Consider the following 27845-nt stretch of genomic DNA (forward strand, 5'->3'; position numbering starts at 1 on the left):
GGCGGGGCGCTGCGCGGCGGCTGCGCGGGGGGACACGGCGGGGAGGGACGGACCAGGAATTATTTTTATTTCTTTGTTTCCCGGGGAAAAAAAAAAGAAAAAAAAAGGGAAAAAAAGCAAAATAACCCCAAAAAAAAGGCCCCGCGCTCGGGAACCCCCCGCGGGGGCGGATGGTGCTGCCGTGAGCGGGGCGGGCCGGGCCGGGCCGGGCCGGCGGGATGAAGCGGCGGAGCGCGGACTGCAGCAAACTGCGGCGGCCGCTCAAGCGGAACCGCATCACCGAGGGCATCTACGGCAGGTACCGAGCGGCCGCCGCGGCGCCGGGAGCGGGCGGTGCGCGGCGCCGGGCCCCCCGGCCCTGTCACCGTCATGGCGCCCCGGCGCCCCTCAGGCGCTGCCCCGCCCCGGGCCCTCCGCGCCCCCGGGGCTCCGCGGGGCCGGGGGTGCTGCTGGCCAAGGTGCTGCCGGGAGGGAGCGGCCCCGGCCGCCCCTGGGCTGCGCGCCCAGCGCCGGGGCCTTGGCCCGGTGTCACCGCGGCGGTGCCGGAGCTCCGAGCCTCGCCTGGGGAGCGTTTCCCGGCGGGGTCTCGCAGCTGCACGCTGCCGGAGCTCCGAGCTGCCGCCTCGGCTGGGTCTCGCCGGGGAGGGTTTCCCGGCTGGGCATTCCCTCAGGCTCAGGCTGGCAGCGGTGCCGGGCTGCGGGCTCGGGCTCTCCCGGAGTTGTTGAAGCCGCGAGAGGCGCGGCGGCAGGAGGCTGCTCGGGAATGCCCGGAGCAGCGGGGATGGCCTGGCGTGCCGGGGGCAGCGCGGGTGCCCGGCTCAGCCCCGAGCCGCGCGGTGAGGGAGGTGCGCTGGGATGTGCCGGCGTTTTCCAGGTGCTCCCAGGCAGAACGCTGAGTTGTGTCCCCGGTTGTGAGGCTGTGTTTCTCTCCCCAGTGTGGCGGTTCTGTGTGGCGCGCAGTAATTGTGCATTTCTCGGTCAGCAGGAGTTTGGGTCAGGAGAGGCTCTGAAGCTTGTAGTAAATGTGCTGCTGTCCCATTTCTGTTTCTAGTTCAGTGGGGTTGATGAATACGGTGCCTGGAAACCTGAGCGAGCTCATACAATTCAGATGTTAACTTTGCATGAGGGAAGCAGCTGCCGGGGAGCTGTGACAGGAATAAAACTGTCCCGGTGTGCTGCTTACCCCACTTGTGGTGAATCTGTGAGAGTAGAGAGCTTCTTGCTTTAGACTTTCAGGTTTTGGGAAAACCCTGCCTGGAACGGTAAAGAAAAACATCCCTCGTGTAGAAATTATTATTCAAGGCGAAGAATAATTCAAATATATAAGGAATTGCTTATAACTGGATTTCAAAAGTCATTCCAAATGCTTTGCCTTTGAGGTGACTGGCAGGGAAGGTGGGGTGAGAGAAGGAGGGGACATCAGGGAAAGCTCAGAGGAGCTCCAGGAGCTGAGTGTGTGCAGCAGGAAGAGCTGCTGGAGTCTCTGAGCAGCTGAGGCACCTCTGCCTTTGCTTCTCCTGGGATGCTTTGGCTCAGGAATGGGATTTTTAGCCTTTGTTTCACGTGGCATTTTGCTAAACAGAAACAATCAATGTCCTCTGAGTGTTGTCCCACAGAAAAGAAAGAGAAATTGTGGGAAGGCTTTTCCCTTTGGAAATCGAAGCAGAGGGAGGTTTTTCTACATGGATTTGGGATCTTTCTCTTTTTTTTTTAAGGTTTTTTTTTCTCTCTTCACTTCGTAATTCAGTGATCGCATACAGGTAACTTCTCACAGAACTACAGTTGTCTAAATTCTTGTAATTACTGCGGTTATTTATTCAGTTTATCTTAATTGTCCCCATCAGCTTACACAGACCCAGTAAATGCAGTTATCAGGAGGAAGCATCCTGGGTTTTTGGGCAGAGCAGCCAGGCTGAGCAAACAGCAGGATTGGGATACTTAACTCTTTGTTTTGTTTGCTTTTTAAATTAAGCCTGATCTTAAATTAAGCCTCCTGTCCAGCCTGGCAGTGTGGGCAGGGCAGAGCTGTCACTGAGACACGTGGGGTGGGTGAGGGCTGGGAAAATGAGGAGTTTTGGAGCAGGTGGAGCAAGGAAGGAGTTGTCCTGCAGGGAAGCTCTGGTGGCAGAGTTCATTGCACGGGTAAAACTGAAGCAGATTATAAGAAGTGATAGAAAAATAGAACGAAGCTAGAAATATAAAATCCTGGGCTGCACTGAAAGATGTGGATGATCTCTCTGAATGCTGATTTTTGCAGTGACTTATGCTCTTTAGAAGTATTGCAGGATCTGTGGAAAGAACTCTATTATAATTTAAAATAACTGCTTTCAACAGATCTCCAAACCCACCACACTCTCGGTAGGAGTTGGAGGATCTCTTATTTCTACAGCTTATATTCCAAATTTTGCCTTCTCCCATGTAAAACAATGGCAACAGTTTAGAAATGCTGAAGTGATTTTACATCTCCTACCTTTGGCAGTGTGCATGCATTAAACCCTTAATTGTTAATTAAAAGTATTCATTGCAGCTTGTCATCAGTTAAGCAATTAAAGCTTATTTGTTCCTGAGTCTTCCCAGTCCTCATTTTGATCTGGCTAAAATCCTTCAGCTGCACTGCTGATATTGCTTGTCTTGGCTCTGCTTGGTCCCACTTTCCTGGCTGGGGAAGTTTCAAGATGAATTCCACACATCCCTGCCTAAACTCGTGCTGTCACATCAGCTGATGGATGCTGTCTCATGGATTCCCTGACAATAGTCCTGAAATACTCCGTGTTCCTTCAGAGGCAGGTTTTTTTTAGCTGGGGATGTAAATTGCCCTTTATCCCAGGCACTCCGTGGGCTGGCAGCCAAGTGGGTGCCTGGCAGGGGAGGCTGTCTCATCTCCAAGTGGCCCTGGTGGCACAGGACAGGATTCCTGGGTGCCACGACCCCGTAAATACTCCGGGTTCCCTCTGCCACCCAAATCCTGACAGGGCTGAATTCCAGGCACTGGATTGTTGACAGCCAGATAAACTGCAAGGAAAACATCAGCACTACCTCCAGGAATGTGGCCTTTTTTAGGCTTTTCTTGAAAATCCGTAATGATTCCTCCTGCTAATTTATTCTGGCGCTTTTTTTACCAGCTTCCTACAGAGGGTAAAGCATTTTCTGCCCTGGAGGTCTGGAACAAAGCAGCAGAGCTGCCTTTTATGACTTGAACTTCAGTGCAGGGCTCCAGTGTCATTTATGCTGCATTTCATGTGCTCTGCTGTGCCAGCCCCTCTGCCCTGGCTCTCTCTCCCTGCAGCTGAAGGGGCTCCCGTGCATTTGGGGATTTTGGGGTTTGCAGCTGAATTCCCCGAGCTGGCAGTGCCTCCTGTGCCAGCCCTGGGTGCTGACTGTCTGCCCCTGCCTGGGCTGCCATCACTGCAGGGTTTTCCCTTTCCTGCCCTGCCCCAGCTCAGGGATGGACACCCTCTGTGCCCTGACAGGACACAGAATCGGGGCTCAGGGAGCTTGCCCGGGGTTCTTTACGTTTCTTTTCCTTTTCAAACCTGTAGCTGGCAGGTGTTTCCCATGGTCAGTGCCAGCAGTGATGTTTTCTGCCTTTCAAGCTCGCTGTGTTCCCCTTCCTCTGCCCACTAATAATAATCTTAGATATCTGTTTGTGTGTTTATTTAGATAAAGATTTCATATTTGCTAATTTCTACTCGGCATCCCCGGTGTTGTGGCTGCTGGGTAACGCTGAGGTGGGGGTTGTTGATGATTTGGTGATTTCACCCAAATGCTCAAATTCACCTTTTTAAAGCTCACCTGTGCCCTTGGCACCCTGCCAGCCTCGGGATGCCTCCCACTCCATTGTCTTGGATGAGTCAGGCTGCCAAAGGAGCGTGCCAGGATTGCCTTTCCAGCCTTCGGGCCTTGCTGATAATAGTGGGCTAGAATTAAGGCTTAATCCACCCCCAGTTTGGGTTTGGGGTGCAGAACTGGGTCTTTTTCTAGGGGTTTTTGGCAGTGCTTTTACCTTACAGCCTGCAGAGGATCTGCTTCAGCGGGGCAGTAAAAGGAGAACAAAGAACAAGAGACTAAAAAAAAAAAAGGAGGGGGGGAAAAAAGGAAATGGCATCTGGCACTTGCAGGGGGAGGAAGAATAAGGAGGAAAATTATTTATTTGCAAATTCAAAGGGGGAACACAGGCACTGCAGGGTTATGAATAAATCTTTCTATTTAGTGTACATTAGCCATCAATTGACCTTTCAGAGAAATTGCAGCTCTGGAATCACTGCTCCTCCCTGCCCTGCGCCCTGCTCCTCACATGGAAGTGTCCATCCTTCCCTTCTCCTTTATCACCCTCCAGGATTAGATGCCATATGCTGTTTCATGGGGAAAGCCCTGGCCTTAAACCTCTGCCAGGTCACCCAGGGCAGATTTTATGACATGTGTCAGGAAATTGGATAACCCAGATTTTAGGTATTTATCTGCAAGAATCTTCCCTGTGTTGGGATCCACCTCTGAATTCCAGTTGGCCTCGCGGAATATTTTTGAGCCTGTGCAATAAACAGGTTTTCCAGGGGATTTAATTCCTGGGGATGTGTTTCAGCTGTGAGCTCACCCTGCTGGGCTGGGGGCTGGCCTGAACACAAACCTGGCTGTGCAGCACCTCAGGGGCAGCAGGATCTGAGATGTGGGCTTCCTCCCTGCTGTGGCCAGCACAAGGATTGAGGCTTTGAAACTTTGCTGAACTCCTGGAATTCTGAATGGCTTTGGAGCCCTTCAGACAATGAGAAATAGGCTCTTTAATACTGTTGGCAAAACCTCCTTACAAGTGTTGCATTGTTCCAATCCCACTTTAGAAGGTGCTAAGTGTCAGCGGGGCCCTTGGATTGATATGAATTTAATATCAGAAATCACTTTAATGGCTGTGTTACAGAACTCTTGTTCAGCAAATGCTTTCACTTGGAGTGGCACTTCACCGTTGAGCAGCATGAGTCCTGACAGCCCTCATTTGCTGGGAAAAATGGGATGTCCTCCTGGCAGGAAAATAAACAATAGCCACGAGAGTGACCCAGGAAAAGGCTCCACAGCACAACCAAACTGAGCAAGGAATTCCTGGCTGGGAGGATTTTATAGAATTTCTCAGATCTCAGGAGTTGCACAGGTGCAATTCCAGAGTCTGGACCCAAATGTCACCTTTAATGTCAAATATTCTCTGAACGCAGCTGCTTTTTACGGATTTCTGGTGAGGATCTGAACTGTAAATAAACAGGGAAAGGCAGCCTGTGTGGAAGCATAATCCACCAGGACAGTGTGACCATTTAAGGGGTTTTGGTGGGTTTTGGTGTGGGATGTTTTGCTGGGTGTGAGGGTTTTTTCAGTACTCACACTGTAGTTTCATTCTTCTCAAGCAGTAATTTGTGACTGGGGCTGGGTCCCTCAGAACTGAAAGCAGCACTTCCTTAACTTTTCCAAGTGTGTGCCATTAGTTTTGTTTCCATTCCACTGAAGTGCTTCCTGGAGCCCTTTGCTTTATTTTTCCCCAGCCCGTTCTGTTGATAAGGGCACTCTCAGGCACATGCCATTCACCCTGGCTCCCCAGAAATCCAAGTGCTTTCCCAGCCCTGCGGTCTGCACCTGAACCTGGGTGACAATTGCACAAGTTCAGTTCTTTCCAAGTCTCTGCTGGTACCCAGCTCCTTCCCTGGAAATCTGCTGTTTTGTCTCTTGCCCAAAGCTCAGAACAAGTTCCTAAAAAAGCCCCGAGCAGGGCAGAAACTCGACCCTGCCTGGCACTGGGTGCAAACCCTTGGCACCTCCCACTGAACATTCCAGGGCAAAGTTCTGCTGGTTGTGCTGGCAGGGTGGCAGAGGAGGGAAAACAAGTTACTGAAAGGAAAATTTGCATTCAATTTAAATGAGGAAAAAAAATATTTTTAACCCCTCCTTTATTTTTTCTTTTCTTTTTTTTTGTTGTTGTAACCCAACAGAGTGCAGCAAGGGATTGGGGAGCTGGAGAGACAGATCTGGGGTGGTGGGTTTGGGGAGAAAAGGGGTTTTGCTTCTTTTTTGGAAGAATGGATTGGGCTGATGCCTCAAGTGTTACTTGGGTATGAGCTCAAAATGTTTTTAAGCTCTGCTGCCAAGAAGGATCATCAGTGGTTCAAAATGCAGGACTCAGAACATGGGAATGTGGCTCAGAAATAATTAAAAATAGAAGTTAGGCTGGTCTCAGGCCTCATGTGCTTCCATTTTTCTGAGGTTTTGGTTGTTTTTAAGGGATCCATTTGCCTTCATAGAAATGTATTCAAATCTAACACTGATAACTCAGTTTCAAAACAGACTTTAAATTGCTGTAGGCTTAAAATACATCTGAGTTTATTGGTGTTGCAGTCTGTGTTACATGAGGGAACATGTGCAGGCTGCTGAGGATGGGGGAACACCAACATTCCTGGAGGAGAGGACTGGAAAAGGAACATTCCAGCTGGGAGAAGTTACCTGTGGCAGGACTTCACTGTGTGACAGTGCAAAGGGAGATGGGTGCTGATGTTCATGTTCATGACCCTGCTGTTCATGAGGAAACACAAATGCAGTTCAGCGTTGGCTTCATTAGGCCAGGCCTGCTGTAATGGAATAATAATAAAAAAACCCCTAAACTTATATCATAAAATTATTTTGGCTGTCATTTCCTTCCATGTATTACAGTTGTCCTTAGTTTTAATTCTGAATATTTTAACTAAAAAAAAAAACCCAAAAAAAGTCAGTTTCTCTGTTGGAAATGCTGACCTGCAGTGTCCTTTTTCTTCCCCCAGCACGTTCCTGTACCTGAAGTTCCTGGTGGTGTGGGCGCTGGTGCTGCTGGCAGATTTTGTGCTGGAGTTCAGGTTTGAGTACCTGTGGCCCTTCTGGCTCTTCATCAGGAGCGTGTACGATTCCTTCCGATACCAGGGCTTGGTGAGTGGGCGCAGAGCCCTGCCGGGAGAGCCCCCTGGGGCAGGAGCCTCCTCGCTGACCTGCCTCTTCCCTCTGACGGACGTTTTGTCCGTGGCGAAATAACGATTTAGCCAGATCCCACCACGGGGAAATACTGGGGAAATGCCTGAGCTGGGTTGGAATCCAGCAGAATTATATGTAAACTTGTGTATATGTAAACAGGCAAGACTTTCTGTGTTGTTTTCAAGAGAACCTGTTACATAGACTTTGAAATATTTTTATATATTAAAATATACTTTTTTATATGTTTATATATAAAAATATATATAAAATATAAACATATTTTATAAGATATAAACATATAAAAATATCTATATTAATATATTAATGTATAATAATATATCAATATATACTATATTAATATATACTATATTAATAATATAATTAATATATTAATATATAATAAATCAACATATAATATATTAATATAATTATATTAATTATAATTATATTATAATTAATTGTATAAATAAACTAATTATAATCATATCATTATTAATAATTATAATTATATTATATTTATATTATTAATATATTAACATATAATATATATTGATATATTAATATATATTTTATATTTTTTATATTTATAAATGTATACACAGACATATGCTATCTATATATAGGGCTATATATGGCTATATTTAAAAAAAATATATAAATATATATATAAAATATTTATATATATGAAGTATATTTTAATATGTTCATTATATTTAACTTAAACATGTAATACTAGAAATATTGGTGTGTGATAAAATTATAGCTTTTAGATATTTTGTATAACTCTGTTCTATAGACTTTTTATATATTAAAAATATTTTATATGTATATATATAAATGTAGACACAGACATGCTGTCTATCTATAGGGCTATATATATGGCTATATAAAAATTATATAAATATATATAGATATACAAAATATTTTTATTTAAATAAAATATATTTGAATATGTTAAATATATTAAACATGTAATACTAGAAATATTGGTGTGTGATTAAATTATAGCTATTAGATATTTTATATAACTGTTATATAGTCATTTTATATATTAAAAAATATATGTTTTATATGTGTATATATAGGTGTATACACAGACATTCTATCTATATATGGGGCTATATATATGGCTGTATTTAAAAACTTATATATAGACATGTAAAATATTTTTATTTATATATTTATATAAAATATATTTGAATGTGTTAAATATATTTAACTTAAACATGTAATATTAGAAATACTGGCTTGTGATAAAATTATAGCTATCAGATATTTTATATAAAATGCATTATATGTATTTTAATATCTATAAAAAACGCTATTTGGTTTGGAATAACCAAACCCTGTTCTTTATCCCCCTCCCTCCTTTCTTCCAGGCCTTCTCAGTATTTTTTGTGTGTGTAGCATTCACCTCCAACATCATCTGTCTGCTCTTCATCCCAATCCAGTGGCTGTTCTTTGCTGCCAGCACCTATGTGTGGGTACAGTATGTGTGGCACACAGGTGGGCATTATTCTTGATTTACAACTTCCTGGCTCGTTTATAATTCCTTTATTTCCAGCTCTTCTTTATTGACAATTTCCAGGGCTCAAGATGTATCTCCATCTTTTAGGAACAAAGCCCTTCTGCCTCACTTCATGTAGTTTGTTTTGTTTTTTTTTTTAGTTAAAAATTTTGTTTTGTTTTTTTGTTTTGCACTTGGGGTGCATCTCCAGTAAGCAGGAACTGGAGGGGAATAAACAGGACTTCCAGAGCAGTTAAAAGAAAATTAACTTCCTGACTTTAAAACCCTCCTGCAGTGATTCAACAATTACAGAGCACACAGGACAAGTTTGTGACAGTGCTCTGTTCCTCCACACTCAGTTGGTGTGCTGATAATTTAGTTAATAATGTTCAAATACCAGTTATTTCAGTGAGTTTAATTCTGTTTTAGCAAAGCTTTGTGTCAGCTGGGTGCAGTTTCTGAGCTGGGGCTACCAGAGGCTGCCCTGACAGTTTGAGGCTTCCATGGAGAACTCTTGTCCCCCTCTGCTGCCCTTTTCTCCCTGAGTTTGTTCTCATAAATCCCTGGGTCTGGATGAAGCAGTGGAGCTGGGGGAGGAGGTTTAGTTCCTTCCCTCAATCAAAACATTTTAGGAATCAAATGTAATTATTTTTTTTTTTCCAGGGGTACCTTTTCACTCCCCAGATTCTTGGGATTTGGGGTTTGTGGAACATTTTGTGCCAGCCTTGATCCCAGGGGTTTGCAGGGTGCTGTGGATCATCCCTCCCTCAGCTCTGTGACAACTTAGTCACTGCTAATAACAGCAGTGTGGGAGCTGATGGCAGGTGCTGTGAGCCACTTGCTGCCCAATTTCAAATACCTGCAGGATCTGGGGTTATTTTTGGAGCTGTATTAATATGTTAAAACCTTATCTGAAGTTGTTCGGGATTGATGTTTAAGAGGAAGAACCTGATGGGCCAGTTTTAGCTGTAGCTGTTGAGCTGATTTAATATTTTAATTCATGGCAGCTTGAGGAATTGCTCATTTTCAGTGCTCATCCAAGTTGATGGGAACTTGCTTCTTTTTTCCTTTTTTTTTTTTTCTAAGTTATGATCTTTTTAGGTGAAATCTTTAAGGTTTGTTTCCTCAGACTCCTGAAATGTTTTAAAAATAACTTTCAAATCCTTGCTGCCTGTACTCTGTCCCTGAGGTGCCTCTGTTTCCCTTCCCCCCACAGAAAGAGGTGTGTGCTTACCAACAGTATCACTGTGGATACTTTTTGTTTATATTGAAGCAGCCATCAGATTTAAAGATTTAAAAAACTTCCATGTGGACCTTTGCCGTCCATTTGCAGCACACTGGTAAGTGCTTCCCTGTCCTTTTCCCATTAACCTTTATTTCACCAGGAAAATGAATAATCAGAGCTTTTTGTTTGGGTTCAGCCTTGGCAGTTCAGCTTTTCCCTCACACTTCTGCCGTGAAATGTTCCCTGAGAAATGTGTGTAAACAAGGACCCAGTGCCACCTTTCTGTGCTGGGAGGGATTTGCAGTGTGGATATTGCAAGCATTTCTTGAGAGCTCCTGTGGAACAGCAAAAACCACTTTATAAATCAGTTCCTGTGGAAGTTCTCATATATATATATATATATGAATATGTGTATATGAATTGTGTCTATACTTGATTAATTTGCTCTCATGGCTGTAGTTTGAGCCATAATATTGCTTTTCTTTTCCTCCTTAGCATTGGCTACCCTGTTGTGACTTTGGGCTTTGGCTTTAAAAGTTACGTCAGCTACAAGATGCGTTTGAGGAAGCAGAAGGAGGTGCAGAAGGAGAACGAGTTCTACATGCAGCTCCTGCAGCAGGCACTGCCCCCAGAGCAGCAGATGCTGCAAAGGCAAGAGAGGGAGGCAGAGGAAGGCAAGTAATTCCTTCGTGTGTGCTCTGTTCTCTGCTGGTCCAAGGGAAAACAAAGCCCAGGCCTGCTGAGGAGGAGCTGCTCCAGCCTGGCTTGGTTTGGTGGGAGTGTGGGGAGCTCAGAGGGGCAGAAGTGAAATCAGTTCGGAGGGGTTAATGTGACAGGAAAAGGGAATTATGGCCCCTCTGCTCAGTTCTTCATTAGCAGCTGCATCAATCTGGTCAGTCAGTGTTGTGTGAAGCTCTAGTATTGATTATTAAATCCCTCTTTCCTGCCTGGAATGAGGCAAAAAGCCTTAAAATAGGTGACTTGGGATTCTCTTTTCTAGAGAGTCTCCAATACTGATAGTTTCCTGCAGGAATGATGGGTGTGTCCATAATGATTTTTCTTTCTGTGGCACGGTATTGATGGATTTAATGAACTAAGTTGGTTTTTTTTCACTTTGTTGTTGCAGCAGCCAAAGGATTATCTGATATGGATTCCTCAATACTCCTGCAGCACAATGGAGGAATTCCAGCCAATAAAAAAATCTCTGCAACGTTGCCAGAGCTGGAATATCGAGAAAAAGGGAAAGAAAAGGACAAGGATGCAAAGAAACACAACCTTGGAATAAACAACAACATTTTGCAACCTGTAGACTCTAAAATACAAGAAATTGAATATATGGAAAACCATATCAATAGTAAAAGATTAAATAATGATCTTGTAGGAAGTACAGAAAACCTCTTGAAAGAGGACTCATGCACTGCCTCGTCCAAAAATTACAAAAATGTCAGTGGGGTTGTGAACTCCTCACCCCGCAGCCACAGTGCAAGCAACGGGAGCATCCCCTCCTCATCCTCTAAAAATGAGAAAAAACAGAAATGTGCCAGCAAGAGCCCGAGCACACATAAGGACTTAATGGAAAACTGTATTCCTAATAACCAGCTAAGCAAACCAGATGCACTGGTAAGGTAAGTTGGGCCTGAGCCTTGTCTCATCCTCCCTTAGTCCATCAGGACTCAGGGGTTTCATTTGCTTTTTATTAGGAAAATGTCACCCGTGATCACCTAGAGAAGGCAGAATTGTGCAGTGGTGGGATAAGATGTCCAGGAGATGTGTGGAGCTGTGTTCCTGGTTGTTGTTGGCTGCGCAGCCTGGAGCAGATTGCTTCATTTCTGGCTCAGGATCTGCTGCTCCCCTAGCTCACAGCTCTGTTGTGAGGCACCAGAAATACTCTGGTGGAAGGCAGGAGGAAAACGTGAGAAAATCAGCTCATCTGTCCTTGACAGCTCTTCTGTGGAGCGACCTCTGCCTCTCCAGGGAGTTCACTGGGGTTTCTTGGAGCCTGAACAGGTGGTTTGGTTTTGTTTTTCCTTTGAAGTGTTTGGCTTTTGCTTTAATCTCCAGTTCCAAGCGTGGAGGCAGCGAGTGCAGAGAGGCAGGGCTGGTGTGGAGCTGAGTTCAGCTCTGCTCACAGCCCTGTGCAGGCACTGCCCTGGAATCTGGCAGCATGGAAAAGTCCCAGCTTTGCATCTGCTCCTGGGAAGTTCAGAGGGAGCTGGGTCTGTGAGGTGCAGTGGCTCACCCTGGGACAGATGGTGTTGTCATGTGCTGCCAGGAAAAGCACCAGTGAGGAAAGTGGTGTGACTGTGCATGGAGAGATGTGTGGAACAAAAACTGTTCCACAGTTCTGCCCTTCTCCAGCATTTTCCACCTGGCTCGTGTCTCTTACTCCTTATTCTACCAAATCAGTGTTGGCCAGCTTAATTGGCAGATCAGGCTTGTTTTCCCTGCAGGTACCTTTGATAATTGGGCTTTTATCTCAGAGGATTTGTGCTGTGGGAACACAATTACTTCAATGGAAATATTATTTTCCCCTCTGATAATCACTCCGTGTGTATGTCCTGATTGACATACCCCTGCCAATTAAACACCCAGACTGATTGATACCTAATGTCTGTAGAGAGCCTGTGAGAGGCAAATCAGAGAGCAGCCAGTGAGGCTGATGTGTGACAGGACTGATGGGCTGCACATGGCTCTGCCTTCAGCAGAGCTGCTCCAGCCCCTGGCCAGGCCTGGCTGGGTGTTCCCTGCCTCAGCTGGCAGCTCTGCACTCTTCACGGGCTTTGTTTGCTCCCTCTTTGAGGGACAGAAGGGTCAGCTCCGTTTGCTGCAGTTCCAAACATTCCTAAGCCTTGAGCAGAGGGAAGGGAAGGAGTGAGCTGCCAGCCTGAGGATTGTGTGCCTGGGACAGGGACTCAGAGTTAAACCTGCTGTGTTTGAAGCTTCAGTTTCCTCTTGAAATCCTTATGTGGGAGCTTGGAGCAGGTGGTCACAGAACATGGACCACAGAAATGAGTCTGCAACAAAACAGATGGTGTCCTGAGGGAATTGCAGCTCCTGGAACTCGCTGGGGAAGGACACAGGACACAGCTGTACTCTGAAAGGGATTTGCTCTGCCCTGAGAGGGAATGGAACTTCTTCAGACAAGTGGTGTTGGGATGTGTGGGTGTAGAGTTGTGCCACAAATCCCTGGAGCTGTTTCTTGTCCCTGATGTCCCTGTGCAGGCAGCCCAGGAGCACCAAACCCCAGCACCCTGCTCCAGCTGCTGCCTGGAGTCATTGATGAAATCCTGTTTCTGCTCAGCCTGGCTGCGTAACTCCCACACCAGTGGGAGCATAAACTCACCTGACAAATTGGATGGGATGGATGCACTTACATTTAAAAATTCATGGTGCTTTTTTATTTTAACCTTGTCAATTATCCTGTCCCTGGAGTTCCGGGCATTTGTTCATCATTTTTTCCACTTCCAGGAGTGTTACTCATTCCTGTTATTAAACTTCCAGTCTGCACTGCTGCTGCAGCCTGAAAAGGGCTGAGTGAAGTCCTGCATTTGTTCAGACTCAGCTCAGATCTGCTCAACTTCCAAATAAAGCTGCTTTTTCTAGCTGGGTGTCCAGCAGCCTCTCTCTCAGCAGGATGGCAGACCCGAGCTGCTTTCCTTTTGTGTCCACAGATGATGGCCCTGGGCTGAGTAACCAGGAGCAAATGTGAAATATTCCTTCTGCTTGGACTTGGGATTAGCAGGGCTGGAGACAGTCATGACCAGGGGGTTTTGGAGACCAGGATTTTTACAGGGTTGTTAACTTCTGAAATATTTGATGTGATCTATCTGGAAGGGTCCTGCTAGTTAAGGTTTATATACCTTATACACGCTCTTATTTGAAGTTAAGCTTTTCTTTTTGCTCTGCCTGGTGGAATGTCAGGGCCTGAGTGCTTGGTTTTGTGGCATCAGCTTCCTGATGCCCATCCCTGGGAATTGTTCCGTTCTTACAGGCCAGAGCTGAGGAGTCCCAGAGGCTCAGGAACCTCTGGGGTTTTCTGAGACATCTCCTGAGGGTGTTGGAATCTGCTGGAGCTTGTCAAGCCCTTCATCTCTGAACCTCTGTGATCTGAGTGCTTCTTCCCCAGCTCTCTGGATCCATTTGGGCTCAGCCTGGTGTCCTTTTGCCCTTTGCTGTTTGTCAGGAGGTGCACAGCAGATTCATTTCTTCTACCATTTCACTGTCATTTCTGAGGTGAAACAGATTTACAGCCTCAATGTATGGAACAAGTCCAAGCTGTAATTGCTGCGGAATTATTTTTTTGTTGTTTATTGCACATTACACTGCAAAACCCATGACCTGCCTCTGCACCCTTAAAAATCCCTGCACTAAAACCAGACAAAAAACCTGGCAGTGCAGCTTGGCAGGACTGTCTGTATCCACAGAGGTCCTGCCTTTGGCACACGAGGTGATGAACAAGCTGTCTCATGTACTAATTATTCCCACAGATAACGAGGACATCTTCTGGCAGTTGGACTGGGAAATTTCTTGGTGAAGCAAAAGCTGTTCAGCCACAGCTTATTTCACTTTCCTAAAATGGTGTTACCTGCAGAGACAGACTGGGAGGTTTTAATGTGAATTTGTGGCTATTTGGTGCTAATATTGTGAAATTTGGTGACATCACTGATGGGCAGAGAGGGGCTGGTGCCTCTTGCTCACCCCCTGCCTGGAGTGGCATTAAAGCAGCAGCAGGTTTCCTGTGTCAGCTGCAGGGGGGTGATGGCCAAGGTTTCCTGCCCCAGGAAGGCAAGCATGGAACAGAAAATCAGGATTGGGAATGTAAATGAGGAGTGTGGGAGCTAATCCCTCCTGCAGCCCCTTCCCAAGGCAGCAGAGAGCTCAGGAGCAGAGCAGCCTTTGGAACTGGCAGCTGCTGGGAGCAGCCTGCAGCAGGGAAAGGAGGCTCCTGGCTTTGGGGATTCCTGGATTTTGGGGGTGCAGGGAGAGCTGTCAGGCCCAGCAGGGAAAGGAGGCTCCTGGCTTTGTGGATTCCTGGATTTTGGGGGTGCAGGGAGAGCTGTCAGGCCCAGCAGGGAAAGGAGGCTCCTGGCTTTGTGGATTCCTGGATTTTGGGGGTGCAGGGAGAGCTGTCAGGCCCAGCAGGGAAAGGAGGCTCCTGGCTTTGGGGATTCCTGGATTTTGGGGGTGCAGGGAGAGCTGTCAGGCCCAGCAGGGAAAGGAGGCTCCTGGCTTTGTGGATTCCTGGATTTTGGGGGTGCAGGGAGAGCTGTCAGGCCCAGCAGGGAAAGGAGGCTCCTGGCTTTGTGGATTCCTGGATTTTGGGGGTGCAGGGAGAGCTGTCAGGCCCAGCAGGGAAAGGAGGCTCCTGGCTTTGGGGATTCCTGGATTTTGGGGGTGCAGGGAGCGCTGTCAGTCCCAGCAGGGAAAGGAGGCTCCTGGCTTTGGGGATTCCTGGATTTTGGGGGTGCAGGGAGAGCTGTCAGTCCCAGCAGGGAAAGGAGGCTCCTGGCTTTGTGGATTCCTGGATTTTGTGGGTGCAGGGAGCGCTGTCAGTCCCAGCAGGGAAAGGAGGCTCCTGGCTTTGTGGATTCCTGGATTTTGTGGGTGCAGGGAGCGCTGTCAGTCCCAGCAGGGAAAGGAGGCTCCTGGCTTTGTGGATTCCTGGATTTTGGGGGTGCAGGGAGCGCTGTCAGTCCCAGCAGGGGCAGCTCGGGGCTGCAGGGGAGCAGAAAGAACAGCTTCACTGCAGGGGCTGCTTGTGCCAGGCAGAGCTTTTGGAGAGCATCTCAGGGCCTTGTGGATACTTTAAAATGAGCATTTTTATATAAGCTGTGTTTCATTTGAGTGCAGTTGCCAGGTGATTATGGGATGGAGTAAACTGAGCACCCAGACATCGATGCTGGGGAGTATTAAAGCTGAATTGAGTCGTCTTTAGGTTCATCTATCAATATCCCCCAAGGCATTTGGGAAAATGCTCCCTCTCCGAGGTGATCCCTGATTCATTCTCCTCACCAGGAATGGCAGGAGGTGGTGCTCAGCAAAGGAAATGGATAAATCTGCAGTTAGCAATGACAAACTGAAGGAATTGACCTCACTTGTATAAACAGCACAACATAATCTGCAACTAAAGCCTCATTTAAAAGCAGCTCTGTGTCACAGTGAGTGCTGCTGTGTGCAGCAGCAGGGAAAAACACCTTCCAGAACTCGGGTTGCCTTTGCTCCCCCTCCTCTGTAAATCATTTTCTCCAACAAGCCAGGAAATAAGTGACTTAAGCAGCAAATGAAATCAGAGTAAGAATAACAGTAATGTGAAAACTGCTGGTTTAGGGGTCATTTTTCATTGTAGCAGCAGTGCAGGCTGTTCCAGAGGGAAGGAGGCCTGCCCTGCTCCCCTGCTCTGCTCCCTGCTTGCAGCAGGGATTTTTTCTGCCAGAGCTGAGGATTTTGTATGCCTTTGTGTTGGTTTGCCCTGATGTGCTTTTATTTTTGAGTGGTGTTAATGTCCTTGTGGGAGAGGTGAGCTCTGTGACAGTGCAGGGAGCACCTGTGGGTCTGAGGGGTAAGTCCCTTCTTGTTTTCTCCTTCTTGATGAACTTGTGTCTGCTTAATTGGGGCAGCTCTGGGAGAGAAGCCACCCAGGAAGCCTTTGCATGATGATGGATTGTGATCTTCCTCTTGTTTTAGGAGAAAGGAGCCTGCATTTGCTCTGTAATTGGCAGAAAACAGATACTCTCTGCTCTGGTGTTGAAAGCTGCAGCAAATCCTTCAATGTAATTAAAACCTGCTAAAATCTTGCTGTTAAACCTCATTCCAAACAAGCCCACAGATAAAGCAGTTTCCAGTGGTTTTGTGTGGCATTGACTGGACAGAGAGGAATTTTCTGTGTTAATTTTTACCTGGCCCCTTTGGGGTGATGTCTCGTGGATGTTCCACCCTCCCCGAGCCCCAGCCCCACAAATTCCATACCCGGAGCAGGAAGAGCTGTGCCTGTGGCCTCATCTCTGCTGCAGCTCTGCAGGGCTGGCTCTGTCTGCTCCCCAGGGATCCTGCAGCTTTGTTCCAGCCCCGTCTGGAGCAGCCCTGGGAGCACTCAGGTGCAGGAATGCCACCAGGCAGATGGCTGCACAGCCCTGAGCTCACGTCGCCAAAAATACAAATTCAGCCTGTCCTGTGCCAGCACCTCTGAGCTGTTCAGGCTTCTTTTCCTGGAATACTCAATACCCAAAATAAATCCTGGGGTATCTGAGTTTGGCACGGTCTGGGCTACAGGTAAAAGCTATTTACAGCTCTTATCTTCAGTTATGGCTTCACTGTAGCCATGAATGTTGAAGTTATTTCTGGGTCAGTGTCAAGTGGGATTCAGGTGCATTCCTCTATAGAAACAGCATTTTCCCACCTATTTATGAAAACCTGGATTAAAACCAATCAGCTGTTTGCACACCCCAGTCTGGTAGTGGTTCTACAGCTTCTACTCTCTTTAATTAAAATATTTGCTCTCTCTAAAACACTGGGCTGCTGCTTTTTTGGCAGATGAAGTGAAACTCTGATTTCTTGGCCCAACAGCTGCCCTGTCCATCATTTAACACTGCACAGGGTGGCACCACTCACCTAAAGCCAGCTGCTGCTGCTCCCATTTGGGGGCTGAGGTTGGAATACTTGGTCAGGTTTGCACATTCTTTCCCTCAGCAGAGCACCAGGTGTTGAAGTGATTTGTGCACTTCCCTTTGAGCTGGGTATTTGCTTTGTGCTGTTACTATTTGCCTGTAAGTTGATTTTTTTTTTTCTTGTTTGAGGGTGCTTTTGCCAATTTATAGAGCACTGAAGGAATTAATCTTCCCAGGAGGGCACTTCCATAGGCCAGGAGAGGGCTGAGACTGAAGTGGTCTGAGGTGTCCCAGCTTCCTCTAGGGGCTGCTCCTGGCTCCTCATTCCATTCCCCCTCTCATCTCTCCGGGCTGTTAGAGCTGTTACAGACCCACTTCCCTGGATTTCCACAGCCTTGGTGATCCCACACTTCCCCTCTGCAGTCAGGGACAGAGGATGTTCTTGCTGCTCATCGCTCAGTGCCTTTTTGGCTGAGATTTCCCTGCCCTGAAGCCCAAAAATGTTTCATTAAGAAACCAGAAAGCTGCAGCCATTCATCTGCACTGCTGAGTGTCACCAAGGGCAGCTCATTCTGGCTTTTGTGATTGTTGTCCTGGTCTTAATGTCCCACTGCCACTAATTCAGAGTGGAAGCCTAGGAAATAAAACCACCTTCATCTTCTTTATGGACACTTAAAAACTCTCAAATCAATAGCTGGCAGAGCAAAAGAGGATTGTGTGAGAATGGCTGGGGTGTATTTGCTTTCAATAAGTGTGTAACAGAGTTTAAAATGGTTGATTATTCACCTGTGATGTGTTTTTATTCTAAGAATCAATAACCTTATTTGTGGGGGGAAAATCAAAGTGAGCTGAGTGCCTCTCCTCCGAAACGTGTGTTTTATTTAACAATATTTTAATTAAAAAGATTACATGAATCTTCAAGAACTTTCCAAAGCTACAATTTCAAGTGTAGAGCAGATGGTCTCTGTTCAAGAGCAATTAAAACTAAATTTACTGACTCCTGAGCTGGGGATGACTTAACACATCCTCTTGCTCAGCATGCACATCATGTGCTGCAAGAAAATACCAACATGTTGAGGTGACAATTCACAGCTCAGCTCTGGCTAGCAAGTCAAACCCAGCATTTGTGGACAGAATGGAACCTGTTTGTGTGTGGCTCTGTCCTGCTTTAGAGCTTCTCAGATTTCAGGGGAAATGTAATTCCATAGGATTTGTGGTAGCACTCGACAGTGCATGGCAGTGGATTCCTGTGGGAGGCTCCGAGGTGTGTGGGGCTCTACGTGGAGTTACATAAAAGCTGATTATTTAGCAAGGACACAATCAGAGAATTGGGAGAGTTGATTGTTTGGAGGCTGAAGGTTTGAGGGTTTGGCAGATGGTGCGAGGTTTGGTCTGCTGTTTTTATGGAACGTGCCTGAGCCTTGGGGTGAGGGGGCAGGAAGCTGAGAGTGTCCTTTGGAATTGTCTTTGCCAGTGTGAAAAACAAAGTTCACTCCTTAGAATTTTTAAAAGCTTAATAAGGGACAAATATCCAGCTCTGGGGTGCTTTTGGAGATGGGCCAGAAAACTTACCATTAGGGTAAAACAATATTCCATATATCCTGTTCCATTACAGGGGTACATGCATATTCATGAGTTTTATACATTAGTCAAACATTCCTGTGAGTTGAGATGTTTCAGGGATTTTCTTGCTTGGTTTTAACCTTTGACTGGTCAGCAGATCAATATATTTTATTTCTTCTTGTTGTTTTTACACTCCATCCTGTTGTTTTTATACTCCCTGAAAATGAAGAGTCAATAAATTCTTCCTCTAGGTGTTCTGGCTTTTGTCCCTGTTACCTTTCAGGTAAGATAGCCCACAAATGTGGGGAATCATCTCATTATTGTACACTATTCTGAGTTAGTTACGTGAAAAAGAGACTGGGGGATGTTAAAATGCCTATTTTAATACTGTGCTGTGGTCTAAGATATATTATTTATCACATAAATAAGCCGTACCCAAACTGACAGGTTATACTCTACCAAAGGAAGTATAACCACACCAAACCACCCGTGCACAAGCCAACAGACAACTGCAAAGCCAACGTGCCGCTGTCCTTTGTGCCACCAGGTTGGAGCAGGACATCAAGAAGCTAAAGGCTGACCTGCAGGCCAGCAGGCAGGTGGAGCAGGAGCTGCGAGGGCAGGTGAGCTCGCTGAGCTCCGCCGAGCGCGGTGCGCGCGCCGAGATGGGCCAGCTGCGCCAGGAGAACGAGCTGCTGCAGAACAAGTAGGTGGCACCCGCCCCGCTGCCTGCCAGGGGGGCCAGAGCCTCCCGTCAGGTGGAAATGGGACCCCCCTCCCCGCTGGATGACTGCCGTGTGGAAGCGGAGGGGCTCTGGGGCAGAGATGTGGGAGCAGGAGTAACAGGTGTTTGTTCGGGGTTGAAATAAGGATGGAAGTAAGAATGCAGTAATGCAAAACAACACTGACAGTGTTGGTGGCAGCCTGTGGGTCAGGCTGGTGGCAGCAGTCCCATCCCATGGTGGCTCAGCCCTCCTGCAGTGCCAGCTGTGCTTCTGCTGGAGCAGGGATCCTGCACAAGGCTGGAGTTTTCCTCTGAAGCTCCAGGGCTGCTGGAGATGGGCCTGGGCTTCCTCTGGGAATGCAGTGGAGGAGAAAGCTGCTCCTCTGGGAATGCAGTGGAGGAGAAAGCTGCTCCTCTGGGAATGCAGTGGGGAAGAAAGCCGCTGCTCCTCTGGGAATGCAGTGGAGGAGAAAGCTGCTCCTCCTCTGGGAATGCAGTGGAGGAGAAAGCTGCTCCTCCTCTGGGAATGCAGTGGGGAAGAAAGCAGCTGCTCCTCTGGGAATGCAGTGGGGAAGAAAGCAGCTGCTCCTCTGGGAATGCAGTGGGGAAGAAAGCAGCTGCTCCTCTGGGAATGCAGTGGGGCAGAAAGCTCCTCCTCTGGGAATGCAGTGGGAAAAGGCTGCTGTGGTATCCCAAAATCTCAGATTGTATCCAGGTAGGAATGCTTGGCTCCTCCCCCTGGAGCATCTCCCAAGGGGATGATGGAGTTTTATCAGCCATGCAGGGACACTCACTGGCCCCAGTAATTAATGGCCCATTAACAGGAGATGTCTCCTGGAGGGAGGATTGGCTGTGGGAGGGATAAAGAAAACTCCCAGTGAACAGAGGATAGCTGCCCCAGCTGTGACAGATGGGAGCAGAACACACACCCCAGCCACACCTTGCAGCCTGAGACAGAAACAAGGCTCACTCTACCATTTCTAAAAGTTTAATAAGGAATAGATATATATATTTTATATATAACTGTGGCAGTTTCAGTTCAAAGCAGGCAGAAAAACCCATTTTGTGTCATGGTTTTGGCTGGCCAATTGGAGATTTCTCTGCACCAGTTAATGTGGCGGGACCAGTGTTGGCCACATGCCCCTGTACCCTGTACAGTTATTTACTCATTTCTTGCTGTGAGATGGGATTAGGAGGAAGGCAAAGCAGCCTCAAAATTTTAAATGGGTATAAAGAAAACTTTAGCTGATAGATTATTAAAAAGCAGTTAAAAGGGATTACAAACTGTGCTATATTAAAATCTTTGTGACCAATAATAACTGGTAAAAGCAAATATAGAAATAAAGCCAAATGTATTGTCATTTATAACAAGTACCTGCCACATCCCTGGGGGCTGTAAAGGAGGATTTTTGTGTTAAATAATCCTAAAATGGGAGGCAAATCCAGCCAGATTTTAAGCTCTCTCCTGTCCCCCTGCAGATTGCACAACGCTGTACAGATGAAACAAAAAGACAAACAAATGATCAGCCAGCTGGAGAAGAAGCTAAAGGCAGAGCAGGAGGCAAGAACCTTTGTAGAAAAACAATTAATGGAAGAAAAGAAAAGGAAGAAGTTGGAAGAAGCAACTGCTGCACGAGCTGTGGCCTTTGCTGCTGCTACCAGGTGCTCTGCTCTTGGGGGGCTTTGGGTGGGAAGGAGAAGCCTGTGTTTCATCTTTTATTTGAAAAAAAATCTTTTATTTAAAAAAAAAAAGCCGGCTTTATTTGCGTGGAGAGGCTCGTTTGTGTTAAAACAAGGCAGGACTGGGAGGTGTCTACCCTGCAGCTGAGCCTCAGTGCCCACATGACATTTACACGTGTAAAGGATGAGTGTGCTCCAAGATTCCTGCTGTTCCTGGATTGTGCTCTCAGATGTTGTGTCCTGCTCAAAGGAGCATCTCCTCTCATGTGGGAATCAAGGATTTGTGCAGTGACATTGGCCATAATTCTGGAATTTTCCTGCTGGGGCAGTGGCTCTCAGTGCTCAGCACAGTGGGGTTCTGTAGTGCCACAGCAGCACAACTTGGGGTCACTTCAACCTGCAGGGCTCCAAATGTCTGAAAAGAATTATTCCTGCTTTTCTGCTTTCCCCAGAAAGGAATGAATCTCTCATCAGTTGGAATATTGATGAATATTTCATCAACATTCCAAACCTCCCAATACCCGAGGTGTGACACTGAGTAACCTGCTGTGAGGGGAATCGCTTTGCTGAGTGGGCCAAAGCTGGCTTCTTCTTTTCATGCTTCAGTTTTAGTTATCATTTTTGATGCTGCAAGCAGCTGGGGAGGGGCAGTTAGCTGGCTGTTATCTCACCTCCTGTTATCTCACCTCCTGTCTCCCTGCAGAGGGGAGTGCACCGAGACCTTACGGAATCGCATCCGCGAGCTGGAGACAGAGTGCAAGAAGCTAACCATCGACATCAAACTGAAAGAGGATCAGATCAGAGAGCTGGAAATCAAAGTTCAGGTAATGCCACAGCTCCAGGGGCTCGGGGCAGCCTGCAGGGAGAGCTCCCAGCCCTCCCAGATCCCTGGATCTGCATCAGAGCAATGCCCAGGGAGTGCAGCTCCTGCACGTCCTGCCCCAGGCTGGGCAGGGTGAGGGCAGGAGCAGGGCCAGAGCTCCATCCACCCCATTCCATGGCTCCAGCAGGGCCAGAGCTCCATCCACCCCATTCCATGGCCCCAGAGCTCCATCCACCCCATTCCATGGCCCCAGAGTTCCATCCACCCCATTCCATGGCCCCAGAGTTCCATCCACACCATTCCATGGCCCCAGAGCTCCATCCACCCCATTCCATGGCTCCAGCAGGGCCAGAGCTCCATCCACCCCATTCCATGGCCCCAGAGCTCCATCCACCCCATTCCATGGCCCCAGAGCTCCATCCACCCCATTCCATGGCCCCAGAGCTCCATCCACCCCATTCCATGGCCCCAGAGCTCCATCCACCCCATTCCATGGCCCCAGAGCTCCATTCACCCCATTCCATGGTCCCAGAGCTCCATCCACCCCATTCCATGGTCCCAGAGCTCCATCCACCCCATTCCATGGCCCCAGAGCTCCATCCACCCCATTCCATGGCCCCAGAGCTCCATCCACCCCATTCCATGGCTCCAGCAGGGCCAGAGCTCCATCCACCCCATTCCATGGCCCCAGAGCTCCATTCACCCCATTCCATGGCCCCAGAGCTCCATCCACACCATTCCATGGCCCCAGAGCTCCATCCACACCATTCCATGGTCCCAGAGCTCCATCCACACCATTCCATGGCCCCAGGGCTCCATTCACCCCATTCCATGGCCCCAGGCCTCCATCCACCCCATTCCATGGCCCCAGAGCTCCATCCACCCCATTCCATGGCCCCAGAGCTCCATTCACACCATTCCATGGCCCCAGAGCTCCATCCACCCCATTCCATGGCCCCAGAGCTCCATTCACACCATTCCATGGTCCCAGAGCTCCATCCACCCCATTCCATGGCCCCAGAGCTCCATTCACACCATTCCATGGTCCCAGAGCTCCATCCACCCCATTCCATGGCCCCAGAGCTCCATCCACCCCATTCCATGGCCCCAGAGCTCCATCCACCCCATTCCATGGCCCCAGAGCTCCATCCACACCATTCTGTTGGTTAAATGGGGATTTTTCCCCCAAACCCACTGGTCTGTGTAGACTGAGGGTAGAACCCCCTCAATCACCTTTTTCTCCTCGTGCAAGGAGCCTGTGGCCAGTCTCATTTTAATAAATCATATTTTTCACTGAAGGTTGCTGATTCAGGGCAGTCTGGAGCACTGACCAGGCTATTTTTTTTCTTTTTTTTGTGAAAGTGCCTGACTATTGAAAATACTTTGTGGCAGATATGCAGCAAACAGGGTTGGGTTTGTTACAGCTAAATAGCTCAAATGTGTGCCCTTATTCCTGTCCTAAAGATGTGCTCAGACTGACAATCTGCATGAAAATGGATTTTTAATGCCTCTTCAAAACCCACCTGGTGCTGCTGTGGACTTGTTTCCCAATCTCAGGTGCAGCCTCGTTGTCCCTGGATTTACCAAACCCTTGACAACAAGTGTGGCTTATCCCTGGAGTGTTTGAGCATGGCTTTCAGATAATTAAACCCAGCTCTAATTAAGCTTTTTGATTTTATGAGCATCTTCAAACTGTTAGAGAAGCTTTTTGTTGCAGGCATTAATATTTTCCCCCTTTGCACTGTTGTCCCTCCATTTGAAGGTATAGAATACGTTTGTGTTTTTTCCCCAGCCACAGGTTGCTGGGATAATTGCTCCCTGTTTTTCTCTTTCCTTAATTTCTGGCATTGCAGCACAGCGAGGTTTCATGTGGGATACAAACAATCCCTTTCATCACCCATTTAGACTGGATTTCAGGAAAGCTTTTCCCATGTTGCTGTGAAGCAGTGGAAGGGGCTGCCCAGTGATGGAAGTGTCCAAAAATAAAAAGTGTCCAGATGTGGCACTTGGGGATGTATTTTAGTTGGACTTGGTGCTCTCAAAGGCCTTTTCCAACAGGAGCAGTTGTGTGATTCCAGCTTTTTCCTGAGGGAAGTGTTCCCACACCCTCAGCTGCCTCTTGGAAAGGGATTTTGGGGTTTTTGGGTGGAGGGCTGAAGAGAAAATAGATGCTGTAATCACAGCTTTAATCACTTGCAGGGTGGCTACTGGAGGTAGCCTTAATTAACCAGCATTTTAATTAATGCCAGGCCCAGTGTGGGGAGGGGGGAAAGACTCCGGGGTCTGTCTGCTGTGTGAAATCCCCCCAGGATGGCATTTTTTCCCCCCCAGGATGGCATTTTTTCCCCCCCAGGATGGCATTTTTCCCCCCCCAGGATGGCATTTTTCCCCCCAAGGTGACATTTTTTCCCCCCAGGATGGCATTTTTTCCCCCCAGGATGACATTTTTCCCCCCAAAGGTTACATTTTTCCCCCCAGGATGGCATTTTTTCCCCCCAGGATGGCATTTTCCCCCCAAAGGTTACATTTTTCCCCCCATGATGGCATTTTTCCCCCCAAGGTGACATTTTTTGCCCCCCAGGGTGGCATTTCTGCCATTCTCACCCCAGTTTCCCCTGCAGGAGCTGAGGAAGTACAAGGAGAACGAGAAGGACACGGAGGTGCTGATGTCAGCGCTCTCGGCCATGCAGGACAAGACCCAGCACCTGGAGAACAGCCTGAGTGCAGAGACCAGGATCAAGCTGGACCTGTTCTCTGCCCTGGGAGATGCAAAAAGGCAGCTGGAGATTGCCCAAGGTACCTGGGGGCTTCCATTCCACACAGACTGGGGGCAGTCCTGGCATTTCTCAGAGAGAATTTGGCATTTCCACCTCTGGGAATGTGGAGATGAAACCATCTGAGCTCACCTTCCCAGCCCATCAAACTGATAATGAACATTAAAATAGGTGTTTAAATTAATTCATGATTGTTTTCTGCATGTTATAAGTCATTACAAGGAGCTGGAGATCTTTTAAAGCCCTGAAAGAACTCCCTCTTCAAAAGAGATCAATTAATTAAATTAAGCCTGTTACTAAGCTGCTGTCCCGTCATCCTCATAATAATATTTTATTACTCTTCAAGTAAATAAAACCTAAATTCGGGGAGAACCCAACCTGTTTTAACTCTCAGCAGGTGAGGGGAGTGTGGGCACTGCTGGTGATGCCACCAGAGGGAGCAGAAAGCCCACACAAAACCCAGCCCAGGCTTTGTGCAGCTGTGCAAACCATGGAGCAACATTCCATAACTTTGCATTTATTTAACACCAGCTTAATTTCCCTGCAGAAGGTTGTTTGATTGCAGGAATATTTAATTAGAGGGAGCAATTGTTTTGTTTTGTTTCAGCAGAGGGTTTTCTCATCACCTGGTTTCAGGAATTGCTGTGGTGGTGGTGTGAAAGCTCAGAGAGAAATGATGGGAATGGGACAGTTTGGAAAATTAACAGCTTTTATGACCACTTACTTGGGCTTTTGTGAGGAGTTTGGAGAAGGGGGATGGAAAAAGGCAGGAAAATGAGGTTAAATAGAATGAATCTTTGGGGGTGGTGCAGCTGGGAATCCAAATAATGCAAAATGATAATGGGAGCTAGTCAAGCACGGCTCTGGCCACAGCTCAGAGCTGCACAGGTGCTGATTTCAGGGGCGTGGGGCTGGGGGAGGGAAGGTTTGGGGCTGGTTCTGAGGGCTGTGCTTTGCTGTTTGCAGGGCAGATCCTGCAGAAGGATCAGGAGATCAAGGACCTCAAACAGAAGATCGCAGAGGTGATGGCAGTGATGCCCAGCATCACCTACACTGCAGCCACCAGCACCCTGAGCCCTGTGTCCCCACATTATTCTTCCAAATTCGTGGAGCCCAGCCCCTCTGGACTCGACCCCAATGCCTCTGTCTATCAGCCCCTGAAGAAATGAGTGAATGCCAAGGTTCCCTGTGCCCCGGGGGCTGGAGGAGCCCCCAGGGCTCTCTTGCAGTCAAGATGAAATTGTTTCGTGTGGGACTGTGTTTGTTGTCATTTCCAGCAGGAGAAAAGAGCATTGGCTAGAACTGCCCATCGGTTTTTCTTGTAAATTTTTAGAAAACCTCACAGAACTTTGCGATTTATTTTCCTTGGCCAACGCATTAAAAACAATTCTTGGTTTTCAAGTAGCCAATTTTGCCTTTTTATGTACTCTTGCATGGTTTCCTCTTGAAAAAAAAACACAGGGCTTTGCTTGGTTTTGAACCCTTTCTCCTCAGTTCTTTATTTAATGATCAAATTGGATTTGCAGATTCATCCAGTGAGGAAAACCCTTCCGTTTTCCCAGTGAAAGGGTTAAACAACCCAACAAAGCTTTGATTTATAGATGTATTGAATACAAACACGTGGATGTTGCAGAAGATAATTTGATTTTCCCCCCTCAAAGGACCAAACAAATTCCAGGGGCGTTGTTTAAGGGAAGGAATAAAGACTAGCTGATGATGTGATGGTGGTTGTTGTGTGAAATATTTATATCCCCATTGGTGTTTTTTAGTCATGGAGAATTGCTAAACAGTCTTGTTCACAGTGCCTTGGGAAAAGACATTTCAAGAGGAAACTTGATGGTTTAAACTATTTTTTCCCCCCTTCACTGTCATCCAGCTTCTGTATCAAAGCTCATTACAGAGCCTGCTGCAAGCTGCTCGTGGTAATTTGGGTGTTGATCAGGAACCAGGCTCCATCCTCTGTTTATTTTGGTCCAAACTCAGCAGTTGTTCTGTACTTGGTGGTTCTGCCCTGGGAGGCACCAGATCCCTCCAGGAGAGTGAAGGTGGAGCTGTGCAATGTTCTGTACACGAGACACTGTAAAGCTGCCTAATAAAAGCTGCAGTTCTGGGGTTTTTTATTTCATTCAGCTGTCATTTACACTTGATCTCCCCTTCTGTCTGAATGGTTTCCAGCCCCACTGCCAAGGAGTTTGGGGTTTTTGTTAAGGAGTTTTCAAGGGAACCCTCAAATTGCACAAATTTAAAAATGTGTGTTTGCATCCACAGAAAGGGGTTTCTGCACTGGCAACTTCTGCAGTGGGTCAGAGTTTGGGAGGGGGGGAAGCCAAGAGAAGATCCAGCCCCAGCTTCAGGGTTTTGCAAACATGCAGTGGACTCTGGAAGTTCTGAGAAGAAAATAATTAATTTTTAAAATTATGGTGTTAATTGGCACGTTGCCTCATGGAACTACAACAAGAAGAAAGGAGCAGGACACTCAAGTCAGTAGAAGAATCCAAATTCCATCCTTTCAGTCCCTGAGCTGCCCTGGGATGCCAGCTTTAGCCAGGTGTGCATGTTGCTGTGGTTTGCACTTTGGAGCCAGCCTGTGTCATTGTCGCCATGGAAGTGTTGCTCAGAGCTGTCGGAGGTTTTCCATCCTGTGCAGAACATGGAATATTGTCCCTGATTTTTGTGTTCAGGTCCCTCCCCTTTTGCTGCCCCCTCGGGCACCCTTTTTGTTCACTACTTGGTCTTGGCTGCATCCTCTTTTTTCTGTGGGGTTTACAAAGAATAAACACTTTCTTGCAGATAAAAAGAAATAATTTTAATTTTTTTTTTGCCTTTTTAACTGCCCTGATGTAGAAGCACAAAGGATAAGTTTGGGTTGTTATTCCAGGTAAGTTTTTCCTTTTGCAGCAGTGAAGCAGAAGGAGGAGCAGCTGGTTTGGGGTTCCTATATCAAATTAGCAGCTTCCCCTGTCTGTGGGCTCTAAA

The 27845-nt window shown here is 47.2% G+C and overlaps 1 protein-coding gene and 1 long non-coding RNA gene across 4 annotated transcripts in view; one reads left to right on the forward strand and one right to left on the reverse strand.

Moving 5' to 3' along the window:
* Nucleotides 1-26591, forward strand: MACO1 (macoilin 1). Of its 2 annotated transcripts, none has more exons than XM_068172732.1 (11): nt 1-298; nt 6786-6927; nt 8349-8475; nt 9693-9816; nt 10197-10375; nt 10831-11326; nt 19416-19574; nt 21072-21254; nt 21976-22096; nt 24717-24891; nt 25836-26591. In XM_068172732.1, the coding sequence occupies exons 1-11, from the start codon at nt 219-221 to the stop codon at nt 26036-26038; spliced, it is 1989 nt and encodes a 662-aa protein (XP_068028833.1). In that variant the 5' UTR covers nt 1-218; the 3' UTR covers nt 26039-26591. The 2 variants fall into 2 exon arrangements, with proteins under 2 accessions (XP_068028833.1, XP_068028832.1); XM_068172731.1 differs by having other exon boundaries at nt 4-298; nt 10828-11326.
* The window catches only part of LOC137462488 (uncharacterized), a 338602-nt gene that overhangs the window by 216367 nt on the left and 94390 nt on the right, over nt 1-27845 (reverse strand). The gene's annotated exons all lie outside the window — the stretch shown is intronic.

Source organism: Anomalospiza imberbis, chromosome 25 (genome assembly GCF_031753505.1).
Source record: "Anomalospiza imberbis isolate Cuckoo-Finch-1a 21T00152 chromosome 25, ASM3175350v1, whole genome shotgun sequence".
NCBI classification, from domain to species: domain Eukaryota; kingdom Metazoa; phylum Chordata; class Aves; order Passeriformes; family Viduidae; genus Anomalospiza; species Anomalospiza imberbis.